Source organism: Hyaena hyaena, unplaced genomic scaffold (assembly GCF_003009895.1).
Source record: "Hyaena hyaena isolate Hyena2069 unplaced genomic scaffold, ASM300989v1 scaffold_16, whole genome shotgun sequence".
Lineage (NCBI taxonomy): Eukaryota > Metazoa > Chordata > Mammalia > Carnivora > Hyaenidae > Hyaena > Hyaena hyaena.
In genome coordinates this window covers 2,010,272-2,032,703 of record NW_024080650.1, presented here as the reverse complement: position 1 = coordinate 2,032,703, position 22,432 = coordinate 2,010,272, and the positions used below count along the sequence as shown (strand labels likewise).

The 22,432-nt window shown below is 46.7% G+C and overlaps 1 protein-coding gene across 3 annotated transcripts in view; it reads left to right on the top strand.

Annotated features, from left to right (window-relative positions):
- The window catches only part of SLC23A2 (solute carrier family 23 member 2), a 133,276-nt gene that overhangs the window by 47,255 nt on the left and 63,589 nt on the right, over window positions 1-22,432 (top strand). For all 3 annotated transcript variants that reach the window (XM_039224187.1, XM_039224195.1, XM_039224199.1), the window contains exon 4: window positions 11,224-11,485. In XM_039224187.1, the coding sequence (XP_039080118.1) occupies window positions 11,378-11,485 (108 nt within the window). In that variant the 5' untranslated portion in view covers window positions 11,224-11,377. The remainder of the gene's footprint in view (window positions 1-11,223; window positions 11,486-22,432) is intronic.

The following is a 22,432-nucleotide window of genomic DNA, read 5'->3' as shown; positions in this document are numbered from 1 at the left end:
AGAAGGGCCACTTGGAGGCTTTGGTTCTGGGCAGTCCCTTCCTGTAGCAAGGAGATAGTATGATACTTTATCAGTGTCCTCACCTTGGACAGATTATTTCTATGGGTATGTTACTTGAAGGCCGGCAAATAACCTGATTTAAATTGGGTACTTGGAATATGCCTTCTGTGTCACTCGGCAGGGCGTTAGTGACATCAGTGACTTAGGTGCGTGCGTGTGTGTGTGTGTGTGTGTATGTGTACTGAGCAACAGTAAAGTATTTTACCTTGAAACTAGATACTTTTGTCTCCTGAGACGAGCTCTGAAGTTTTTTGTTCTGTTAAATTTCATTGTCTTACAAATTCTGGTTGAGATCATAGCCCGCTACTGGTGGGTCGTGACTTGCAGTTTGAAAAATGAGAGAAAAAGTTCTTGGAGTGTTTTGGAAAAGGCTGTGGGAGGAGTGCCCTCTCCCTCCCCCCGTTATATCCCATGACCATAACTATCATCACAAGATCAAATAATAACCACCCCTCACTGGTTCATTCGTCACTGCCTAAAGGGAATAATAATAGCTACAATGAACATCAGGATTGTAAACTTTCTAAAGCAGGACCCTATGTATTAGGCAACCGTTTAAGCGCTTTCATTTAATTAAAGGGAATTGAACATCTATACGTTGAGGATGTGTGTTCCAATAATCCTTTTTTGTCTTGGATTAAAAGCATTTAGGTCAAATGTTAGCATTTAACAGAATTTAATGGAGCAGCCGCAGTCCAACTATAATCCCCTAATGATGGGATTTAAGCAGAGAGAGTCACGGACTGGCTTTTAAAATGTGCTTTATCATTGAACCTGGCCAGCTCTGAAAGCTCTTGTTTGTACCTGGTAAGAACCAAACTACCACTTGGCAAGTTGAGGTTTTGAGCTGCTTTATCCCAAAGTTTTCCTTGTTAGTCACACTCCCAGCTGTCTGGGTAGGTTTCTGCAGGCAGAGAAAGTAGCTTTATCCCACCCTACGTTGTCCATCGAAAGGTGAGGGCAATCTGAGGACCACTAGCATCAGAACGTTTGTGCGTTTGTTAATGTTCCCAGGGGGGTTGCTGGGGTGGCCCAGTCAGTTGAGTGTCCGACTTCCACTCAGGTCATGATCTCGCTGTTTGTGAGTTCAAGCCCTGCATTGGGCTCTCTGCTGTCAGCTCTAAGCCCGCTTCTGATCTTCCGTCTCCTTGTCTCTCTGCCCCTCCCTTGCTCGGGCTCTTTCTCCCCCACCCTCACCCAAATAAGTAAACGTAAAAAAAAAAAAAAAAAAAAAAAGTGTTCCCAGGTTCCAACATAGGTCTATGGGATCAGAATTTGGAGGAGGGAACATTTTTTAAGTTGGTAGGATTATGGGAGTTTTTATATTCTTTTTTTTCTTGGAAAATTGATTTTTACCAAAGTATAGTTTACATACAGTAAATGGATATACACACAAATGGAGCCACTAGAATCACAGCCACAGTATAGAGTATTTCTTCAGTGTTTCTTTCTTCTGCCTCTGGGAGTCCATCCTCTCTTCCTGCACTAGGTCCCCACTATCTGCTTCCTGTCACTGTAGATCAAGGAATCAGGCAGGATGTCTTGTGCTCAGCTTCTTTCATTCAGCATAGTGTCTGTGCATTTCCTCCATGTTTTATACATCAGTAGTTGCTTCCTTTTTATTGCTGAGTAGTTTTTGTACAGACCCACCATGGCTCATTTATCCATTCACCTGTCGATGGACCTTTTGAGGTCTTGAATTTGAGGTCATAATGAAAACCACTTTGAGACATTGTCTTACAGATCTTTGTGTGGAAGAAATCTGTATTTTGAATAACCTTCCCAACCACGTCTTAGGCACATGAATTACTGATTCTTTCTACTCTTATTCTTCATGTATCATTTTGGAGAACTGTAAAAGTTGGACTTGCCATGCCTTTATGTATTTGATGTAGTATCATTCAGTGCCATCTATATGGGATAAATGTGTATTTCGTTAATGTTTATTATGTATCCTGTGCTGAGAGCTGGAAACATAAAGATGAATTGTACACAGGGGAATCCTACCGTTTGGGAGGACTCTCGGTGGTTACTTCATTCAGCCGTTAAGTGCTTTGGACTAGGAACTGCTAGATGGTGACGGGAAGACACGTTTTCTTGGGTTTTGCTTCCAAGAAACATAAGTCTTGGTTAGTGAACTCCAGGAGCAGCTCAGCCTTTAAATTCTGTTTGGGTAGATCCATCATACTGCCAAGTCAGGTGGCCGTGGTAATCCACGGTAGGGAGTTGACACATTCCTGGACGGAAGAGAAATGGTCAGATAAAATTAAGTGCAAAAGAAAGGATCACTGGCTGAATAGTTGATCGAAGAAGTGTTAATTTGAAGCTGTTGTTCTGTATTTGTTCATGGTTGTTGGTGGCTGGACAGGTGGTGGTTCAACCCCTGGAGCGCTGGAAGCTTGTTAAAGATCTGAGTATTTTACTTTCCTACTGGCTCATTGCAGAATTTGCCAAATTGCTGTTTTTCTACTCTGTCAGGTGTAGATTTATTTTGAGGTTGAAAAAAAACTTTTAGGAGGCAGTGATGGTTTCCTGCTTGCTTTAGGGTAGTGATTTAAAAAAAAAAAAAATTATTTATCTTTGACAGACTGGGAGAGAATCCCAAGCAGGCTCCATGCTTAGCATAGTGCCAAACCCAGGGCTTGATCTCATGAATTGTGAGATGATGACCTGAGCCGAAACCAAAAGCTGGGCACTTAACTGACTGAGCCCCCCAGGTGCCCCTGTTCTGGTTATTTAAATCTGCTTTATGATCCTTAGTAATAGTTGACTTGTTGTATAAATAAAGCACATTTCATGTGAAACTTATTAAGTATTTAATGCTATAATTGCCATTTTAAAAAATATAATTTATTTTCAAGTTGGCTAACATACAGTGTGTAAAGTGTGCTCTTGGTTTTTGAGGTAGATTCCTATGGTTCATCGCTTATATACAAAACCCAGTGCTCATCCCAACAAGTGCCCTCCTCAATATCCATCACCTTTTCTCCCCTCCACTCCCTCCCCCCATCAACCCTCAGTTTGTTCTCTGTATTTAAGAGTCTCTTGGGGCGCCTGGGTGGCTTAGTCGGTTAAGCGTCTGACTTTCGCTTAGGTCATGATCTTGCAGTTTGTGGGTTCGAGCCCCACGTCGGGCTCTGTGCTGACTGCCAGCTCAGAGCCTGGAGCCTGTTTCAGAGTCAGTATCTCCCTCTCTCTCTGACCCTCCCCTGCTCACGCTGTCTCTCTGTCTCTCCTAGAAATAAATAAAAATATTAAAAAAAAAAAAAAAAGAGTCTCTTATGGTTTGCCTTCCTCTCTGTTGGGAACTATTTTTTCCCTCTATAATTGCTGTTTTAAACAGGGTTTGTTCATCTGCTGGTCTTTAGGGTTCTGTACACTTTTCCATCAACATCTCATTCCATCAACATCTCAGGTCTTCTGGCCTACGTACCCTGTCGCGTGTGCTTCTTCCTTGCTGTTTGCCACCTGTAACGACATAAAACCCACTCTTGCCTGGGGACCCTGCAAAGCCAGGCGAGGTCGTACTCTGCCCGCTTCTGAACTAGATGCCTATTGCTAGCATCTGGGGGATCAGTGCCCAAGGAGCTCTGCTCAGGGGTTTTGTGCCTAGCCACCTACGGGTGGATTCTCTCAGACTTTGCTGCCTCTTGATTGTGGTTCTGATTTGGTCTTTTCCTTTCAAACACTTCTTTCCTCTTTCTGTCAGTTAAATGATCACAGTGATGTGCACACGCTGCCTTGTTCCTGACATCTGTCCATCCTCTGCGTCACAGATGTGGTTAATGTTGGCTGTTAATCTCCTTTTCCAATTTAGTAAGTGTATTAAGCAAGACTGAGTATTACATTAAATCTGGTCCCTTTATTTTTTCACAGCATAGATGTTCATTGCACAAATACTGGGCAACCTTCAATGCAGGTGCCAAATCCAGCCCCAGGAGCCAGGGATACAGGCGGTGGGTGCGTGGTCTGGCTGGGCCAGCAGACGTGATGTCGCTGTATCAGTCATCCTCACGCTTCCTGGATGCCGCAGTGAGGTGGTGAGCAGAGGAAGCACTGATGGGAGTTAACCCTGATGGAAGGGGGTGACCTAAAGGGTGTCAATTTTGGAGGCACTGCGTGTGCGCGAGCCTGAGGCTCTGTGGGTGTCCCAGCACCTGAGGAACTGAGAGATGGAATTGATGGTGCAGTGGGGCCACGCTTCCCAGGAGGCTTCACGGTGACCCCGTGGCCTTGCTGGGGAATTGGGCTGTCGTTCTCAGGTGCATCAAGACACCATCAAAGGGCCTGATGGCTTCTGGCCGTGCTGGCTGCGCTGGGTGGACAAGTGGCGAGCGCTAGCCAGAACAGAAGGTGAGGCCAGAGGCAGTAGGGCTGTTGGCAAGGTGGTGGCGAGGCTGCAGAGCGCCTGCAGGGCACAGCTTTGGCAGCTCTTGCTCTGAGGCAGGTGGGGGCTTCAGCCCTGGCGAGGGAGCTTGGCAGTCTTGCCCCTTGGGGCCCCCTCAAGTCCCTGCTACAGCAGACTGAGCTTCCCGGCCAGCCTAGACCACATTCGCTCGGGGTGGTGGGCCGGGGACCAACCGCTCAAAGGACAGTTTTAGGTCTTGCTTGTATAAACACTGTTAGGGCAGGAATGCGGATCAAAGCGTGAATCCTGCCCCACTGCTTATGGCTGTGTGTCCTTTGGCAAGTTACTTAACTGCTCTGAAGCTCACCTTCCCCTTTTGTGGACTTAGTGCACGTATCACGCAATACTGTGCTTACTCGGGAGAACGAGGGGCCGTTGATCTGGTGAGGCAGGTGCTTAGCTGGAATACCGCGGTCGTTGCTCTCACTGTGTCATCCTTGTCCTTTTTTTCATCATTGGTGAGTCCCATTTTCATCCCTCGCCTCTCCCTTTCCCTCGTCACCGGGTCAGGGGCAAGGTAGCGGTGGTCTTGCTTTAGTCTTCCTTTCGCAGGGAATAGGAAGAGGGGCCATGGGGGCTGGGGGCAGGCAGACCTTCCCCAGTGTTGGGTTCCCTGGGAGATTTTGCCTTTTGTGTTAATACAAACTCTAAACCAGACCCTAAGCTCCACCACCCCCTTTTTATATTTGGCTGTGCTTTGCCTCTGGGCCTTGACATTTCCCCACTCCCCTTCCGCCTGTGGGGATGAAGCGCTCTGCTCTTGGCTGGGGCGTGGGTTCTGCCTTGAGGCCATCTTCTTCACTCTCCACTTACTTGGCTGTGGAAGGCTCTGTCACCTGGGGGCTTCTGAGGCTATCTTTCTGTGCTCTGTGTTCGGTCCCCTCCCCTCCTTCCTCTCTCTGTTTGTCTTACCTGAGAAAGGGTGTCCCCTCTTCGAGGTCTGGGAGCCGTCTTCCCCAAAGCCTGTCAGTGCATCACTGCCTTGTACTTTGGCCCTGTCCCCTCTTGTGCTCACTGGGCTCGTCTTCAGGGCACTCCAAAGGGTGCTGCTCTGTGAGAGACGGCAAAGGCAGTGGATTGATCCCAGTAGAGCTCACGAGGGCCAGTTAAACTCTTGGTAGAGAAATGGGACACGGGCTACTTGGGCAAGTGGTCTTGCCACGGTGGAACTGTCCCACTCTGTTCCCAGTCATGGGGGCGGTCGGGAGGGTTGGCTGCCGCAGTAGATGTCCGGGTCTGAACAGACACAAAGATGCTGTTCACCTCCGAGAGTAAATGTGTTCCACCGTAAAGAGCCTTATCCTTTTCCCAAAGGTTAATGGGCGAATGTGGGTTTGAGAGCTGTGCTCATGGAGATGGGGCTGCATGCGGAGCAGAGGGCTTCTTTGTTCCATCTGATAATTCCAGCATGCGGTCTTGTAAAAATCTAGCAGTGGCTCACTGTCCTTTTTGCTTGTTCCATCTTCTCGGAACCCTGAGCTGCTGGCAGTTACGCTAAAGGTCAGGGCTAGTTTAGATCTTATTTTTAGGTATGTTCACTATCCTGCTATCTGTGGTTTTCTCTTTTTCTTTTTTAGATCGTGAGAAGCGGATAGGTGGTCGTGGCTAAGTCACAATGTACAAGATAGATGGATTTGATTATAGAAATGAAAATAATTCTGAAAGATCCAGGAAATTCATAAAGCAGCAAAAAGCCAGGATAAGATATCTGCAACCAACATGACAAAGAATTAAAGGGTTAATATCCTTACAAAAAACAAGATTTGTAAGCACTGTAGGCAAAAGGCATAAGGAGATAAACCACAGAAGAGTCTCTGTACTTGCTAGCCGACAGGGAAAACTCAGGGGTCAGCACATCACAAAACCTCTGAAAAATAACCCATTGACACAGTTTGTCAAACTTAGGGTTCTCAAACTTTGATGAGACTGCCAATTAAGAGTTTCCCTGGAAGAGAATTTTGTTATAATGTCTTAAGAGCCTCAAAAATCTTCTCCTTAGTCCTCTTCAGGGACTGCCTTCCAAGGCACCAGCGTGTGCAAAGGCTTTGTCATGCAGTGCCATTATTTATAAGTGTCATTAATACGATCCTCCACACGACCGGCCACAGAATTGTGATTCCTGCACTGAAAGTTCATATCACTCTTACCTAGCATCATCTTGAAAAATAATGAGATGTGTAGATGTTAGAATAGGTGGTGGGTGTTGAAGGGGGTGGGAGCAGTCGGGGTGTCTGGATGTGGAGTTTTAGGGTTGCCTTCTGTCTTGGCGGGATGCTGGAAACACCACTTTTCTCGTGTGTGTGTGTGTGTGTGTGTGTTTTGCTATTAGTTGAGAAGTCTTTATAAAATATAATAAGAGAGGATAGACCGATCTTTCCTTAGTAAACAGTCTGTTTTTATTTCTAAATTTTTCTCTGACAAGTTGAGATTTTGTATCTTCTAGAATATAGACGTTTTACCAGCCTGTGTCTGTGGGGTCTTCTTTCAGTATTCCCCCCAACCCAGCTCTAGAGATGTCCAGTGGATCTGAAGTCTTACTGTGAGGGTGTGTTTGTCGGTTACTTCTCAGACTCCTTATCCATCTATTCCTCCCTTATTGTCTCTGGAAACTCCTGTTACGCAGATATTGGTGCTTCTGGCTGTAACATCTATTTGTGGAATTGTTCTAAGAATTTACAAGCTTAGCCCCCAGCAGCATATCTACCAAGAGCTTTATTTTGGCAGTTATGCATTCTTTTTGGTCCTTCAGTTACTACTTTTTTGTAAATCCCACTGAAAATGTGAGTTAGAGTTACTTTAAAGGTACTCTCCTGATTCTTGCATTTATTATTATGATAATGATGCCTCCATGAGCATTTACTCTGTCTAGCTTGGTGTGCTTTCTGCTTGCTCATTGCCTCTGATGTGTGCGGACACCCCCTGCATCGTTGGTGAGGCCTGGCCGCCAGCACAGGGGCCGGCCGACTACTTTGTGTACAAGGCTCAGGGAGGTGTTCGTGACCGTGCCTTTTGAAGTCAGCCCCTTTGTTAGTTGCCAGGTAGGTGTGCTGCGGGGATAAGTGCCATCTATGCTTTCGTGTTTCCAAGATGTCTCCGCAGTGTTTTCATAATTGAAAATAAAAATACCATACACTGTCACTATGTTGGTGACCCTGGCGCCCTGTTGACTCTTCCTCTGACCCATGCCCTCAACATGGAGGGTGCTAGTTCTAGTTCTCTCCTTCTGCCTTCCCTGCTGCTCTTCTGTGCCTGCTGCCCTGCAGCCCCCATTCCTCACGTGCATAGAGGCTCCAGGCTTCTGATCTTCTGCCTCTGCTTCGTCATCTCTGTCCACCGTGTGCACAGTAGAGAAGTCCCTTCCAAAGCACAGATCTGATCACTGGCCGTCTCCTCTGAGTCCCCTTCGATTCTCTTCTTCTCCCTGCTGGTTGAGTGTGACCTCTTGAACCTGGCATGCTCCCGGGACTAGCTGGTCCTAGCTGTGCGCCCGCCATCACCTCTAACCCATTTCGTTGCTTCTCCGATGTACCCTGGCACGTCGCTGGGTTTGGTCCACTTCGGTCGTCAGGGGCAGTCTGGAGATGATAGCAAGCTGGCACCATCGGACTCACCTGTTGGTGGTGTCCCAGGGACCCGATGAGCAGGCTGAGCACTGTACCCTGAGTGTGAGGCATAGGAGGCCCCAGTGAAGGGAGATGGAGAATGTGAGAGACAGAGTCACTGAAGGTGTATCCGAGGCTCAGGAGGAAGAGCGAGCATGCCGACAGCAGAGCGGAAGTATATCCGTACAGAAAGGACCCGTATGCACGGCAGATGGGGCTCCTGTATGTAGTTCAGGGGGAGGTGTCCCGTGTGCTCTGGGAACCCGGGCAGCCACACACAGAAACAGCCCACCTGTAACCACAGAGCAGGCAGACGGCAGAAGTAGGGATGCTCCGGCCTCTTTGCCGACTTTGCTTTTGCTCGGAATTCTTTGTTTTGTTCTGTTTTTGAATTGTTGTGAAAACACTTGAAGAACACAGAAAAAGGGTAATTTTACCTGAGTAATCTCTGTTAGGCCTTCAGTGTTTTCTAAGCAGTGTCTCCTCTGAGTATAGAAAGTCTCCACTTTTAGGGCACCTGGGTGGCTAAGTCAGTTAAGCATCCAGCGTCGGCTCAGGTCATGACCTCACAGCTCCTGAGTTTAAGCCCTGCGTCAGGCTCTGTGCTGACAGCTCAGATTCTCTGTTTCCCTCTTTTTCTGCCCCTCCCCCACATGCACTCTGTTTCTCTCTCTCTCTCTCTCTCTCTCTCTCAAAAATGGATAAGCGTTAAAAAAAAATAAAGTCCCCATCTTTATGTATTGGAAACTATATGGTTAAATGGGTCCTCTTATCCCCTACAAGCAGCAGAAATGATAAGGAAAAATATGCCCCACTCATCCCTGTTACTGAAAAGGTAAAACTTTTTAAAAAGTCCCCAAACTGCAGTAAGTCCCACAGACTTACTCTGTTATAAAGTTGGCTGTATCTGGTGACGTACGTATCCCTGCTTCCCACGCTGGAACATGCATCCCTTGGGGGACAGGGTCTTGTGCTAAGGATCCACATGACACATTGGGGTGCCATTTTTAGGAGGAGGGAAATGTTTTTACACCAGGTTTTCTCAGCTTATTCACATTTGAGGCCAGGTAGTTCTTCACTGTGGGACCTGCCCCGTGCATTGTACGATGTTGAGCAGCATTCCTGGCCTCTAGCTATCAGATGCCAGTAGCTCTCCCCTGGTTGTGATGGCTCTAGACATTGCCAGATGTCCCCTAGAGGGAAAATCACTCCTGGTTGAGAGCTGCTGCTTTCAACAGACATGGATAGGATATGACCAAGAATGCAAAATGTGCATATGTACTTAAACCAAAAGAGCTCCCCCAGGTCATGATCTCACGGTTTGTGAGTTCAAGCCTGTATCTGCCTCTGTGCTGACCGCTTAGAACCTTGAGCCTGCTTCAGATTCTGTGTTTCCCTCTCTGCCCCTCCCTGGCACACGCCCTCTCTCTCTCTCTCAAAAATAAATAAACATTAAAAAAATTAAAAAAAAAAACAAAAAACCTAACCCCTCCCCCCCACACAAAAGACTTAAAAAAACCAAAAGAGCCCCTCAAAGAAGTTTGATATGTGCTTTTGATTTTGTTCTACTTGAGGTAACTTGATATTCTGGCTTGTCTGTTTCAGTTTTCCCCCTGGCTCATCCAAAGTCATTATTGAATGAAAGTCCGTAACAGAATTCCTACACAGGAAGGTTTCCTACTTGTATTTCTTTCCTTTTTTTTTTTTTTTTTTTACTTATTTGAGAGAGAGCATGAGCAGGGGAGAGGGGCAGAGAGAGAGAGAGAGGGGAGAGGGTAGCTGGGTGCAGGGCTCCATCCCATGACCCTGAGACCATGACCTGAGCCAACATCAAGAGTCGGATGCTCAGTGCGGGGACTGAGCCACCCAAGTGTCCCTCCTACTTGTATTGCTGAACTTTGTAGATGTGTCTTCACATTTGAGGACCGTTTGGCTGGGTTATTCATTCTCAGTTGGAACAGTAGTTGGCACTGAGATCTGACATTTTTCTAATGAATGTTCTGTCCCTTCTCACCCCTACTTGATTGTGATTTTTTTTTTTTAATAAAACTTTGGGCATACTCAGGCATGTTTTATTGTACCCATGCCAGTCCTTGTGGGGATCCTTTGTGTCCTCTCGTTCCTGGAAGCTGAAATTCCCCAAATGCTTATTAATTTTTTGGGTGGATTTCTTTCATTGTCTAAGTCCTACTTCTGTTGTTTGACATTGAGTTTTTAATGTTCTTTACTAAAACTTGGCCATATAGAATTGTTCCAGTGATTTCCTACTCATGACTAGTGCTTAGATTTTTTTCTTAGCTTAGAGCAGTGCACTTTTCCTCCGCAAACAGTATCAGTTTGTCCATTCATTCTGGGTCCATCTTGTGCTCCTTCCTCGTCTCCCTTATCTCTTGCCCTCTGTTTTGTCTCTGGTTTCTTGTTTATGTTGTCATTTGATTGATACGGAATGTTGTCTCTGTGTTTTGTGTGGCATTCTAGCCCGTTTAAAGGTCATCTTGCCATGTCTAGAACCCTAGCCATTTAATCCTAGGTTGGTTTTATCCCCACACCCCCTTCCCCTCGCACCCCCCCCCCCTTTTAAAATGCTTTTGGATGCCTTCCCCTGCCTTTAATTGGGCACTTCTAGGCAATTCAGAATTTTTGATACCCTGGTAAATTGGCTGTGGTTACCACTAGTGACATGTGATTCTTTAAATTCAAATCGGTTAAAATCAAATACAAGTAAAAATTTGGTTTCTCTATTGCACTAGCCACAGTCCAAGGGCTCCATACTAAGAGCCTTGTGGGTGGTGACTATTGGGTTGGACGAGGCAGATGCAGAACATTTCATCACTCTGGCAGGTTGTGTTGGACGGTGCTGGGCTGTGAGATTTGTGCCATAACGCATGCCAAAGAAATCCCTGTGCTGCCTTTTCATCCTTATATTGGGTATTTCTGATGGTCCAGTTCAATGGTCCCCCTCCCCAGGGGGCAATTCAGAATCTGCATGACTGTAACCAAAATAGTGGGGACTTGAAACGTGAGATAAAGTAACGTGCTTTTTTGATGTTTGGCTGTGACTTAACACTGTGACCTGTCTTTGGAAATGCAGTGGATGTGTGTCCTGTGCTATTTGTGTGCCCGTAGTGATGTGGCTGCTTCCTCTCTTTCTAGGTGCTGAGAGATGGCACTTGTGGGGCTCATCTCTGCCTGAAAATTGGGTGCTCCAGGCACTGGAAGAGCCAGCTCAGATCCTGGGCTCCTCGCTTGAACAAGCCTTCTCTTCCAGCCACTCTAGTCCAGCAGCCAACCTGCTCATTTTCTCTTAATGATGGGTATTGGTAAGAACACTACGTCCAAATCCATGGAGGCTGGAAGTTCAACTGAAGGCAAATATGAAGATGAAGCGAAGCACCCCGCTTTCTTTACTCTTCCGGTAACTATGCTCCCTTCTTTCTCTCACCTTGAATCACTCTCAAGTAGTTTCTTTATTGAATCAGCATAGGATTAGCTTTAATACCCGTGTTGTCAGTGAAGGTTAAGGCATTTGAAAACCAAATGCTTTTCACGTGAGACAGTCTTTGGGAACCCTGTTGGCTGACTCTGGTTTTGGCCCTCCTACTTTCTGTCCAGTCACCTGATGGGATTAGCTCCAGGAAGGAAGCAGGCATTGGTGGGAACATCATAAAGTCAGCCCAGTGCCTGCTGTGTACTGGAGCGTGCTACGAGCTTAATTCTGTCTTCAAAACTGTGTTCTATCAAAATAACCCCAAACCTAACTTTGGACTTAAATTGCAAAGTAGGAGAATGAATGGATGACTTCTCATTTGGAATCTAAAAGTCTATGCTTTGTATTATGGTAATAGCATCCAAGATGTAGTTTTTACTTGGACAAGTGTTATCAGTTAGATAAGGCTAATTACACACATTCATTATATTCACTATTTTTCCAGATATAAGATTATGATTTGATGTGTATGAAGTTACCTGAAGTGTTGATTCAAAAAAGGGAAGAGCTCTTCAAAGAGAACTTGGCCTCTGTCTGTTTTTCTTTTAATACTGGAAATGAGGTTAAGGGGGAGAATACCTTATTTTAGGATTCCTTAACGAATGGTCCTGGAATTTATCTTACTGTGGCATTAACTCAGGAAGAAGGATGTGAACACACATGCATCTTTAAGCACACTGATTGACCCGACTTGCATTCACATTTTGATTTTTTTTTTTACCCTATTAATTTGCAGAGACATCCCGATGATCTTACACTTCACGTCACTGTTTTCTTTCTTCCTATAAAGTGAAAATTTTAAACTGTATTTCTGCTGTGTTGAAGGCTTAGAATTGACCCAGATAGGCTTTCTTGAGAAAGAGGCAAGTTGTTTTTTCAAGTTTAAAAAAAGATCACCTTTGAAAAATGAAAAGGAGGGTTTCGTGCTTGATTATCGATTTGTCTCCCCTGCTGCCTGAGAGCCCAGCAGACCCCTTGCCCTCACCCTCTGTTTGAAAAAAGAAGTTGAGCTTGCCTTAGCCACCCACCCACCTGTCGTCAAGATCACTTACTTTCATATTCAGATTGTGGTACTCTACAGCGAGTTAAATCCACTGCATTTGCTATCCTTTTTCATATTTATTCCCTGTTTCCCTCTCCCTCCCTCTTTGCTCACTTCTCTTTAAAAACAACAACAACAAAACACAAAACAAAACAAAAAAACACAGAGGGTCTATGAACGTCACTGCCTTCGTCTTTGTACATCTGAAAATAACTGTATTTTGCTCTCAACTCTTGGATGAACTTCTGTTAATTACACACTAGAGCTTTCCAGTCGGTCTGTGTTTCTCTTTAACTACATTCTCATGGTTTGGATGTCTTTTCCTAGTGATAATTCTGGATAGATTCCACAGTGTTATTTTCCAGTTTACTAGTTCCTTGTGTCATGTGTTTATGTTGAATTTTTGTTGCATTGATTACAGTTCTTATTTCTGAGATTTCAGTTTGGTTCATTCCTGCCTATTTTTGGTTCTTAATTTCTCGTATGTGTGTTTGTGTTGTTTAAAAATGTTTCTTTATTTTAACCACCGAGGACCCTAATGTACTTATTTTAAAGTAATTCTCCAGTTCTGTTTTCATCCGGTGTGAAATTCCCTTCTGAGAGTTTTGTTTTGTTTTGTTTGTTTTTGTTTTTGTTTGTTTTTTGGGGGGGAGATTTTCCTGCCTCTGCCTGCCACCCCGCAGTTCTGTGCTGTGGTTTTGCACTCTCCCTTCCTGGATCCAGTCCAGTCCCAGGTCTTCTGTCAGAGGTTCTGCTCTCTCCCTCAGTGGTGCAGACCGTGACCTGACCTGCTCGGTCCTGGCTTTGAGCACTGGACCTGGTTCTTTTCCCCCTTAGGTTGGGGCTCCCAAGCCCTGTCTCTCTGTTGGAGCCAAGGGCTGCCTGACCGAGGTCTGCTGGGCTCAGAGCCTTGCCTGGTACAGTGTCAGCCTACTTGTTGCTTTTTATGTTTCTTGTTACAGAAATATTTGTCTTTTTGGGGGTTTTCCCCCTCTATTGCTCTTAAAAAAATTTTTTTAATGTTTATTTTATTTTTGAGAGAGAGAGCAAGAGTGTGCAAATGGGGGAGGGGCAGAGAGAGAGAGGGAGACACAGAATCTGAAGCAGGCTCCAGGTTCTGAGCTGCCAGCACAGAGCCAGACTCAGGGCTTCAACTCACAAACCTGCGAGGTCATGAACTGAGCCAGTCACCACTTAACTGACTAAGCCACCCAGGCACCCCCTTCTACTGTTCTTTATAGGAGTGGAGCTAGGAAGGGAGTGTTCTTCAAAGTATTAGCTTCGAGATCCATCTTCACGAGGAATTCCTGCAAGTACATGGGCGCTGAGAACGTGGACATAATGTGTAGTTGGATATAAATATAATGTGAATATAGGTCGGCTTAACACTACAGCAGTTTCATTAGGGAACTTAGAGAATTTTTACCCATGTCCGGCTGTCAAGGTAAGTATCAAAAAGGGGGATGAAAAAAGGGAAATAGAGTTGGCTCATGGGCTCACACTGCCAGGAGGAGAGAAAGATGGAGCGGGTGGCGGGGAGGCCGTGAAGTTCTCGGCGTGTGAACCACCAACATAACTTGGAAGCAGGGGTGTCAGGAAGTGTGTTCTCATGAGCTCCTGCAGAGCCTACAAGAAAACAGGAGGCAAATTGGCAGAAGGAAAACGGTGAAAACGTTTGTTAAAGAAATAGTTTGTGTGGAGGAAGGCTATATTGAGTCACTATGAGATTGCTGCCTAAGAAAACTGAAAGTAAGATAGAGACCTTTTTTCATGATTTGTTTGTCATCAGGACAGGTCTAGGGGGCCAGGTCACTGTCCAACTGGTAGGATTATTTGGGGCGCTGCCTCTCTGCTCTTGGGACCTACATCTGTATCTCCCTGGTCCTCGTTGGGCCCAGAAGGTCCTCGTTGGGCCCAGAAGGTCCTCGTTGGGCCCAGAAGGTCTTGACACTGATTGCATAGAATCTGACAACCTGAGAGCTAAAGGTGGCTGTAGAACTCTCCTGATAGTTCTGTGGGAAGGTGAAGAACACGGGTTTGCCCGAAGCACACAGTTCACACAGTGCGTTAGGTAAACTTTATGTCAATTGGATCACACAGGCTCAGCTCCCAGTGGTTCACAGCCAGGGAGGAAGGCAGGAGCTGCCCATAAGCAGTACTAACGACAGGTAGGGTGGATTGATCTTTTGACTCGAACAGATGTTCTCTGGATGTTCTTAAAGAAAGAGATGGGATGGGTGGGGAATGAACAGCTGTAGCTGATGCTCTGGCGGGAGCAGAGGTGAAAAAGGAGGGTCAGTCTCCTATGAACGAATAATGAATAGGTCACAGTAAGAACCAGAGACTTGCAAAGCCCTGGCATTCACAGCAGTTAGATCGTGTGATCAGAATTGATATCAAATAGGAGAAACATAACAAAAGATCTCCTTATCCCACGGGAATCTTGTTAGGCAAATTTGTATGCTTTAAAAGGCAACTAGGAAATGTGTAATATGGGTGAATGCCACGTGGCAAGAAATTAGAACCAGAAAAATGGTAAAGAGTCTTGAACCCTAAGGACACTGGCCAGGAAAAGGTCATGTGTTTGCTCTGCAGTTCTCCTGTGTCATAGCTCTTATGTCCTGTGAACCTGGAGGGGTGTCCAAGGCAAACCATGTTAATAGCCTTAACTTTGTGTTGGCAGAGGCCCACCGGTAGTACAGCCCGTTGTTTCAGCACGTTGATGTTCCAATGCCAAGTTCACAGCTGGCAAAAGTATTTAAGGTTCCTTAAGGTTTTGTGTCTTCTGCCTTTTGTAATAGTCTCTGTGAGAATATTGGGTCTCTTCTCATGGTGCCAAGAGTAGATCATTTAGTCTGGAGATGTTAGGAGTACGGACTGAAGGGTAGCTTCATTAGGTTCAACTTTATGGGGTGGGAGAAACACTCCTCGTCCATACAAATCCATCATTTGTTTCAATTTCCCTAGTGTGGTTTTTTCAGAGTCCTGTAGTGGTAGGAACCCGTGGTGCCCCCAGTGGGTGGTCACCACACACAGCCAGTAATAAGCTGCCACGCCCCAGCAGGACAGAGATGGCAGGTCTGCCCTTGAGGGACCTCTGCCTGGCAATGTTATGGTGGGGGAGGGGGTAGCTGGCCTGCCACAGATTCCCAGGGGAGAGGACCTCAGAGTCCTAAGAAATGTCTGATGAAGCAGGTCAAGAGGTGGGAGACCGAGGGCCGTTCAGCTGGGGAACAACATGACCATGTCTTGTCCTGGCACAAGCTTAGTACAGTCAGAATGCAGAAAATGGAGTGGGGAGCCGGGGGTAGGGGGGGTTGATGAACGATTGTGGCAAAGTTACTTGAGCTTTGGGAAAGGAAAGCGCCTGCAGGTAGAAAGCCCAGGCAGGGTGTTAACGGCAGTCCAGGTAGGAACCGGTCAAGGCCTGGTCTGGGGATGCAGGCGGGAAAGGGACTGTTTCCTGCAGCAGATGCACACGGGGTACCTGCCTGGCTCCTGCTCTCTTGGAATTGACTTCCAGTGGTGGGAGGAGATGGACAGTAAAGAAGTAGAAGCATTGAATGGCATCCTGTGACAGTCTGTGAAGGATATAAATGAAGAAAGAGAGCTAGTGAGAAATAGAATGTGAAGTCATATAGGGATCATTTAGGACCTGCAGGCCCTTAACTAACTTATCCCCTAAAATGGGCTGAGTACATCCCACAGGTTTAAGGCTCTGGGGGACCGTAGTGAATTAACAGACAAGTCCCTGACCTCATGGCTCCATGCTGGTGACAAGACAGGCAGTGGATGCTAGAAGTAAGTAACATGTGGGGATGTTAGATATTGATAATTATTCATGAAGAAATAAAATGGGGAAAAAGGAGAGAAACGGCTGGGAGTGAAGTGTTGCATGTTCAGCTGGCCGGGAAAGGCTGTGCCGAGAAGATGGCATTTGAATAAAGGCCTGCAGGTGTTGAGGGAAGCCCACCATGGCAGTGTGTGGGCAGCAGGTGCAAAGGCACTGAGGCAGGAGGTGCCTGGTACATCTGAGGGATCCTGAAGAGGTGATGTAGCTGGACAGAGGGCAAGATGAGGTCAACAGAGATTATGCAGGCTGCGTGGCCCTGGGAAGGATTTTGGCTTTTCCTGGGTTCAGTGAAAAGCTGTTGGAAGGCTTTGAGCACAGTGACATGCTCTGCCAAGTGGGGAGCAGACCAGTCAGGAGTGGACCACCACAGGGTGGCAAGCTGATGGTGGCTCCAGCTGGGGTGCTGGCTGTGTGTGGGTGGTGAGAAATGGTCAGGCCCTAGAGCGGAGCTGACTGGATGAGGACAGAAGTAAGAGGGGCAGGCAAGGACAGCTTCAGGTATCTCCCATGAGCATCAGGAAGAATTGGCCAAGTACTGAGGTGGATGGAGGAAGGCAGGTGAGTGGGGGTGGGGTGGCTCAGGAGTATGGCGTTGGCCACAGGGACACTGAGTAGAAAGCAGGGCTCAAGATTGTGGTGCTCAGGGAAGCAGTGTGGGTGTTTGTAGTGGGAAGACGGTGTTTAGAGCCAGGGAATTGGGTGGTATCACCCGGGAGGTGATGTTGCCAGGGATGGAAAAGGGGTCCAAGCGCCCAGCAGGGTGTGGGGGAGGGCCAGCCAGGGGGACAGGTAAGGAGTGGTTCCTGAGGCGGGAGGGGAACCAAGAAAGCCTTGTGGTGGGCAGCCAGCCAAGAAAGCATTGTGAACCTCGTGGACAGACAATGAAGGGGGGCTGTTGGATTTAGCCAGGGCGGGGCCTTTGCCAGGTGAGGGCCAGAGAGGACAGTGGGTTGAGGGTTTGTGAGAGAGTAGTGGCAGGGATGGGCTGCCACCAGCCCCAGGGGCCTAGCGAGGCCATGAGAAGTCCTGCTGGGGTGGAGAAACTGGGGACTGGGGTCCTCGGGGTATCTAGGAGGAAAGGCAGGTGTGAAACAGGTGGGCTCTGAGAAGAGTGGGAGGTGGACGTGATGGTGACAAGATTTGGTGTTGGGTTGGATGTGGGCGGTGAGGTCAGGCTCGGGGCACTGGGGTTGGGCACCTGGGGGCACGGAGGCGCCTGTCTGTGAAAGAAGCACACTGGGCACCAGGTGCTTTGTTTGTTCCTAAGCTGGTGTAGGGCCGTAAGGAGTTAATAAAACATAGAATTTAAGAGCCTACTCTTTTGTGGTGCTTTGTGTCCATGTCTAGTCCAGGAATTCTGATCCCTTGGCATCCGAGCTGTCTTTTCCCTCTTCTTGCCCTCTGTCAGCCAGGCAGCCGGTCCTGCTGCGTTTCTGCAGAGTGACCCACTGAAATCCGCCCTAAACGCTGTTGGCACTGGCATCTGTAGCATAGGTGACAGTTTCCCGGGTCACCAGGTAGGAAGAGCATGTGGGAAGGTCAGGCGCAGGCTCTGTGGCGTTGGCTTTGCTGGGGCTGTGCTGGTTCAGGTCCATTGTTCCCGCTCACGCACACGGTTCCAGCTCGCCTGTTCTCACACAAGGGTCCTGGTTTGGATTACATGGTCACCTTGGTAACAACCAAACATAAGTATATGAAATAGCTGAAGACATGTCAACTCTTTCAGGGAAACTTTTTGAAAAGTCGTCTTTATGAGTAGACTTAGACACAAGAAAACCCTGCTCTGATTGTAAAAGGAATGTGTGTTCACATTAGGAAATATGGCAAATACAGCAAAGCATTTAAAAGAGAAATAATAGTTTTAAATTGGAAGGTTATGGAGTTGATCAGAAAATAGAGTTGGGTCCCCTCCCGCCTCCCTTCTGTACTTATTACGATGAATTTTTCTCTTCTGTAAATTTACGCTTCTGCTAGATTTGACCCCTTTCATAATCTAGCAAACCAGAGAAACGGAGGGACTTCCCTGTTTGCCGCTGATCTGGGGCATTGTATCAGCCTGTGTAAAGACACTGTGCTTGTCTTTCAAGTTATCGGTAAACGGGGGGAAGTTTAAACTGAAAAGTTGAAGTAGAAGAAGGTGATGGATCAGGAGAAAGTCTGTAAAGAGAAAAAGGAGGTCATTAACACAGAAGTCAGAGAAGGAGCCCGGGGCAGCCGGAGGTACTGGGTGGGGAGGGCCGCGTGCAGCCAGGGAGACAGGTGCCCGGTCTCTTCCATGTCCTTCCCGCTCTTTCCCTTCCCTTCTCTTGCTTTTTCTTTAAGAGAAGGCGGACGGGGGAGGGGTGGGTAAAGAAACCATGTGCAGTGACTCTGGCTCCTCCAGGCTGCTGGCTCAGTGATGGCAGATTTGAACAGGCTCCTCCTCAGCAGTGAAAAGAAGGCACCAGAGTTTTTGGTGCAAATAGTTCTAGTTAAAAAACCGAGCATGGAGGAACTTCCAAAGCATCCTTGTTCTCATGACTTTAATGCCAGGTGCCGTGGGGTTTCTTCGTACGCATTCCTAAATAGAGGGCTCGGGGATGTTCCCTCTTGAAACCGTACGTCTCAGCTGGATGGCAATAATGTTGTCTTGGGAAGTGTTTTCTTTCCGAAGAATAATGAGGTTTGGGATGGAGAGTGTGTGAGATTTCTGAGAACAGTCAGAGGATGAAGAGAGTGTAATTTGCTGCGGTTCCCAGAGAGTTGGTTACATTCCTCTCCTTCTGTAAGATAAGAGCTTGAACCTACTGCACAGTGGCCAACGTAAGAGAGGGGATGATCTTGACAGGTCGAAATTGAACAGCCAAGATCAACAGCAGAACTTGCTGTTTAAAGTCTATCGGTTGGAAAAATTTTTTAGAACAGGGGATATGCTGATACATGCTTGGAAATAAAAAGACTGAAAAGATGGGATGCAAGTGGTTTTGATGCATGGTGTGAGAGATTCTTTCCCTTCTTTCTTTAATTTTTTTTTTTAATATTTTTATTTATTTCTAGGAGAGAGAGAGACAGTGTGAGCAGGGGAGAGTCAGAGAGAGAGGGAGTCACAGACTGAAACAGGCTCCAGCTCTGAGCTGGCAGTCAGCACAGAGCCCGACGCGGGGCTCGAACCCACGAACCGCGAGATCATGACCTAAGCGAAAGTCGGACGCTTAACCAACTAAGCCACCCAGGCACCCCATAATGTTTATTTTTGAGAGAGAGAGAGAGCGAGCGCGAGCACTAGTGGGGGAGGGGCAGACTCTCTCTCTCTCTCTCTCTCTCTCTCTCTCTCTCTCTCCCCCCCCCCCTCCCTCCCTCCCTCCCTCTCTCTCTCTCTCCCCCTCCCTCCCTCCCTCCCTCCCCCAAACAGGCTCCAGGCTCCCAGCTGTCAGCACAGAGCTCATTGCGGGGCACAAACCCATGAGGTGTGAGATCATGACCTGAGCCCAGGTCGGATGCTTACCTGACTGAGCCACCCAGGCGGCCCTCCCTTCTTTTTTTCTAGAGTTTGTGTTCTTAAAATAATTAATCTTAAAGATTTTTAAGTAATCTGTTCAGCCAGCATGGGGCTTGAACTCACAACCCTGAGATCAAGAGTTGTTGTGTTCCATTGACTGAGCCAGTCAGGCACCCCATTAAAATCAGCTTTTATGCTCTGGTTTTGAAGTTTCAGGTAGTATTTGCTATTTCAGCGTTTAATTCAGCTAGAGCTTTGGTAGTTTTAAATGAGAGATGTTAGTAATAAAAAAAAAAAGTCCACCTAGTAGTTGGGACATAGTTTGGTATAAACAATCACAAAATAACAGAATTGGTGCAGTCACTTCATAGAGCAGGTTTACAAAGTTGACAAGCATTTTGGCTGACTGTCTAACTAAGAGAAAACTTAGTTTTCTGTGAGGCCAGATCCACAGAATCCGGGCCATAAAGCACATCTTGTCCATTCTGCTCTTATACGACATTTGCTTTGTGCTCCAGGCTTTGCCAGATGTGATGTGACGTGACGGGAGTGCAACCAGAGTAGTTGCCCAAGCTTCCGGCTTCCCATCCACTCAAGCCCCCTCACCATTAGCGCCGTGGCCAGGGCCACTGTATTCTTTGGGTCCTCATGCCAGCCTCCAACTGGTCTCCCAGCTTTGTTCTTTCCAAGCCCTGATTGTCATTCCTGCCCATGTCTTTTGCATTCCTAGACTGTTTGAGATTTCTTTTTCTTCTAGGTGTTTATACCTCCCCAACCCCCTCCCTCTATATTCTCCATTCAGCTCTAAACTGTGTTTACCTAGGCTAGGTAGGCAGGCTCCCAGGCTTTAACAATTACAGGTTAGATGTTTCAGATTGATTTCTTTACCATAATCTAAGTCTATAATTCTTTTGGCAGAAAAAGCTCATTTCCTGTTAGGATTTGATATAGTACTTGAGGCAGAAGACGGGCATTTTACACGTTCTAAAGCACCTACATTTCTCCCCAGCCTTCATGGCACAAATGGGGTGGAGTAAAATAGAAGTGGCAAGAAAACTGATGTGTTCTTTTACTATACATTCTTTATAGTTCACATCCGTTTCTTTTGTCATTGTTTCATTGTTTGTATGATTTCTTTACAAAAGAAGTATGTTCAGTGTGGGAAATACAGAAACTGGAATGATACAATGAGGAGAAAACCAAATCATGTAGATTCCCATCAGCCAGAAAAACAGTGTGGTATTTTGGTGTGTTTCTTCCTAGAGATTTGAAACAAATATTTGGGAGTTCTTTTATTAAGTTCTCTCTCTCTCTCTCTCTCTCTCTCTCTCTGTCTCTCTGTCTCTCTGTCTCTCTGTCTCTCTCACACACACACACACACACGCACACACCCACCCACCTGTAGAAAGCCCTTTAACTTCATATTATGTCCTGGCATATTGATGCCATTGAAAATATAATTTGAACTGTGTCCTAATAGCAAATTGTGGATCTAACTTTTCCACTGTTGTTGGGACCTTGGGTTGTTTCTCAGCCTTTGCCAGAGCACATGTTAGCCTGATGTATGTTAACCTTACTGTAGCAGTTTATACTCCCAGCAGTTGTGTGAGAGGCCCCCTCCCCTGTGCCAATAATAGGTTTTAGATTTAAAAATCAGCACATCAAGGGCACTTGGGTGGTTCATTTAGTTGAGCATCCGACTCTTGGTTTCAGCTCAGGTGATGGTCCCAGGGTCATGACATCGAGCCACATGTGGGGCCCTGAGCTGAACGTGGAGCCTGCTTGGGATTCTCTCTTCCCCTGCCCCTCTCTCCTACTCATGCACTCTCTGTCTAAAATAAAATTAAGAGGGGCGCCTGGGTGGCTTAGTCGGTTAAGCGTCTGACTTTCGCTTAGGCCATGATCTCGCGGTTCATGGGTTTGAGCCCCGCCTCAGGCTTTGTGCTGACTGCCAGCTCAGAGCCTGGAGCCTATTTCAGAGTCTGTGTCTCCCTCTCTCTCTCTCTCTGACTCTCCCCTGCTCATGCTGTCTCTCTCTCCTAGAAATAAATTTTAAAAATATAAAAAAAAAATAAATAAAATTAGAAAATTAAAAAAAAATCAGTCTGCACGAGACTGATACCTTACTGCTTTAGTTTTGAATTTTAATGAGGTGAAGAGCTTTTTCCTTTGTTCCTAGGCTGTTTATATTTTTTCCTTTGTGAGTGTCTGTCTTCTCCACCCCAGCCCCTTTACCTCTTTTGAGCTGTAGCAATGATTGGAAATGCCACAGGCCTATTAGAAGTTACAATTGTAGGGGTGCCGGGTGGGGCTTAGTCGGTTAAGCATCTGACTCTTAATTTCAGCTCAGGCCATGATCTAATGTTTTGTTAGTTCAAGCCCCATGTGCTGAAAGTGCCAGTGCAGAGCCTGCTTGGGATTCTCTCCCTCCCTCCCTCCCTCTCTCTCTCTCTCTCTCTCCCTCTCCCTCTCTCCCTCTCTCTCTCTCTCTCTCTCTCTCTC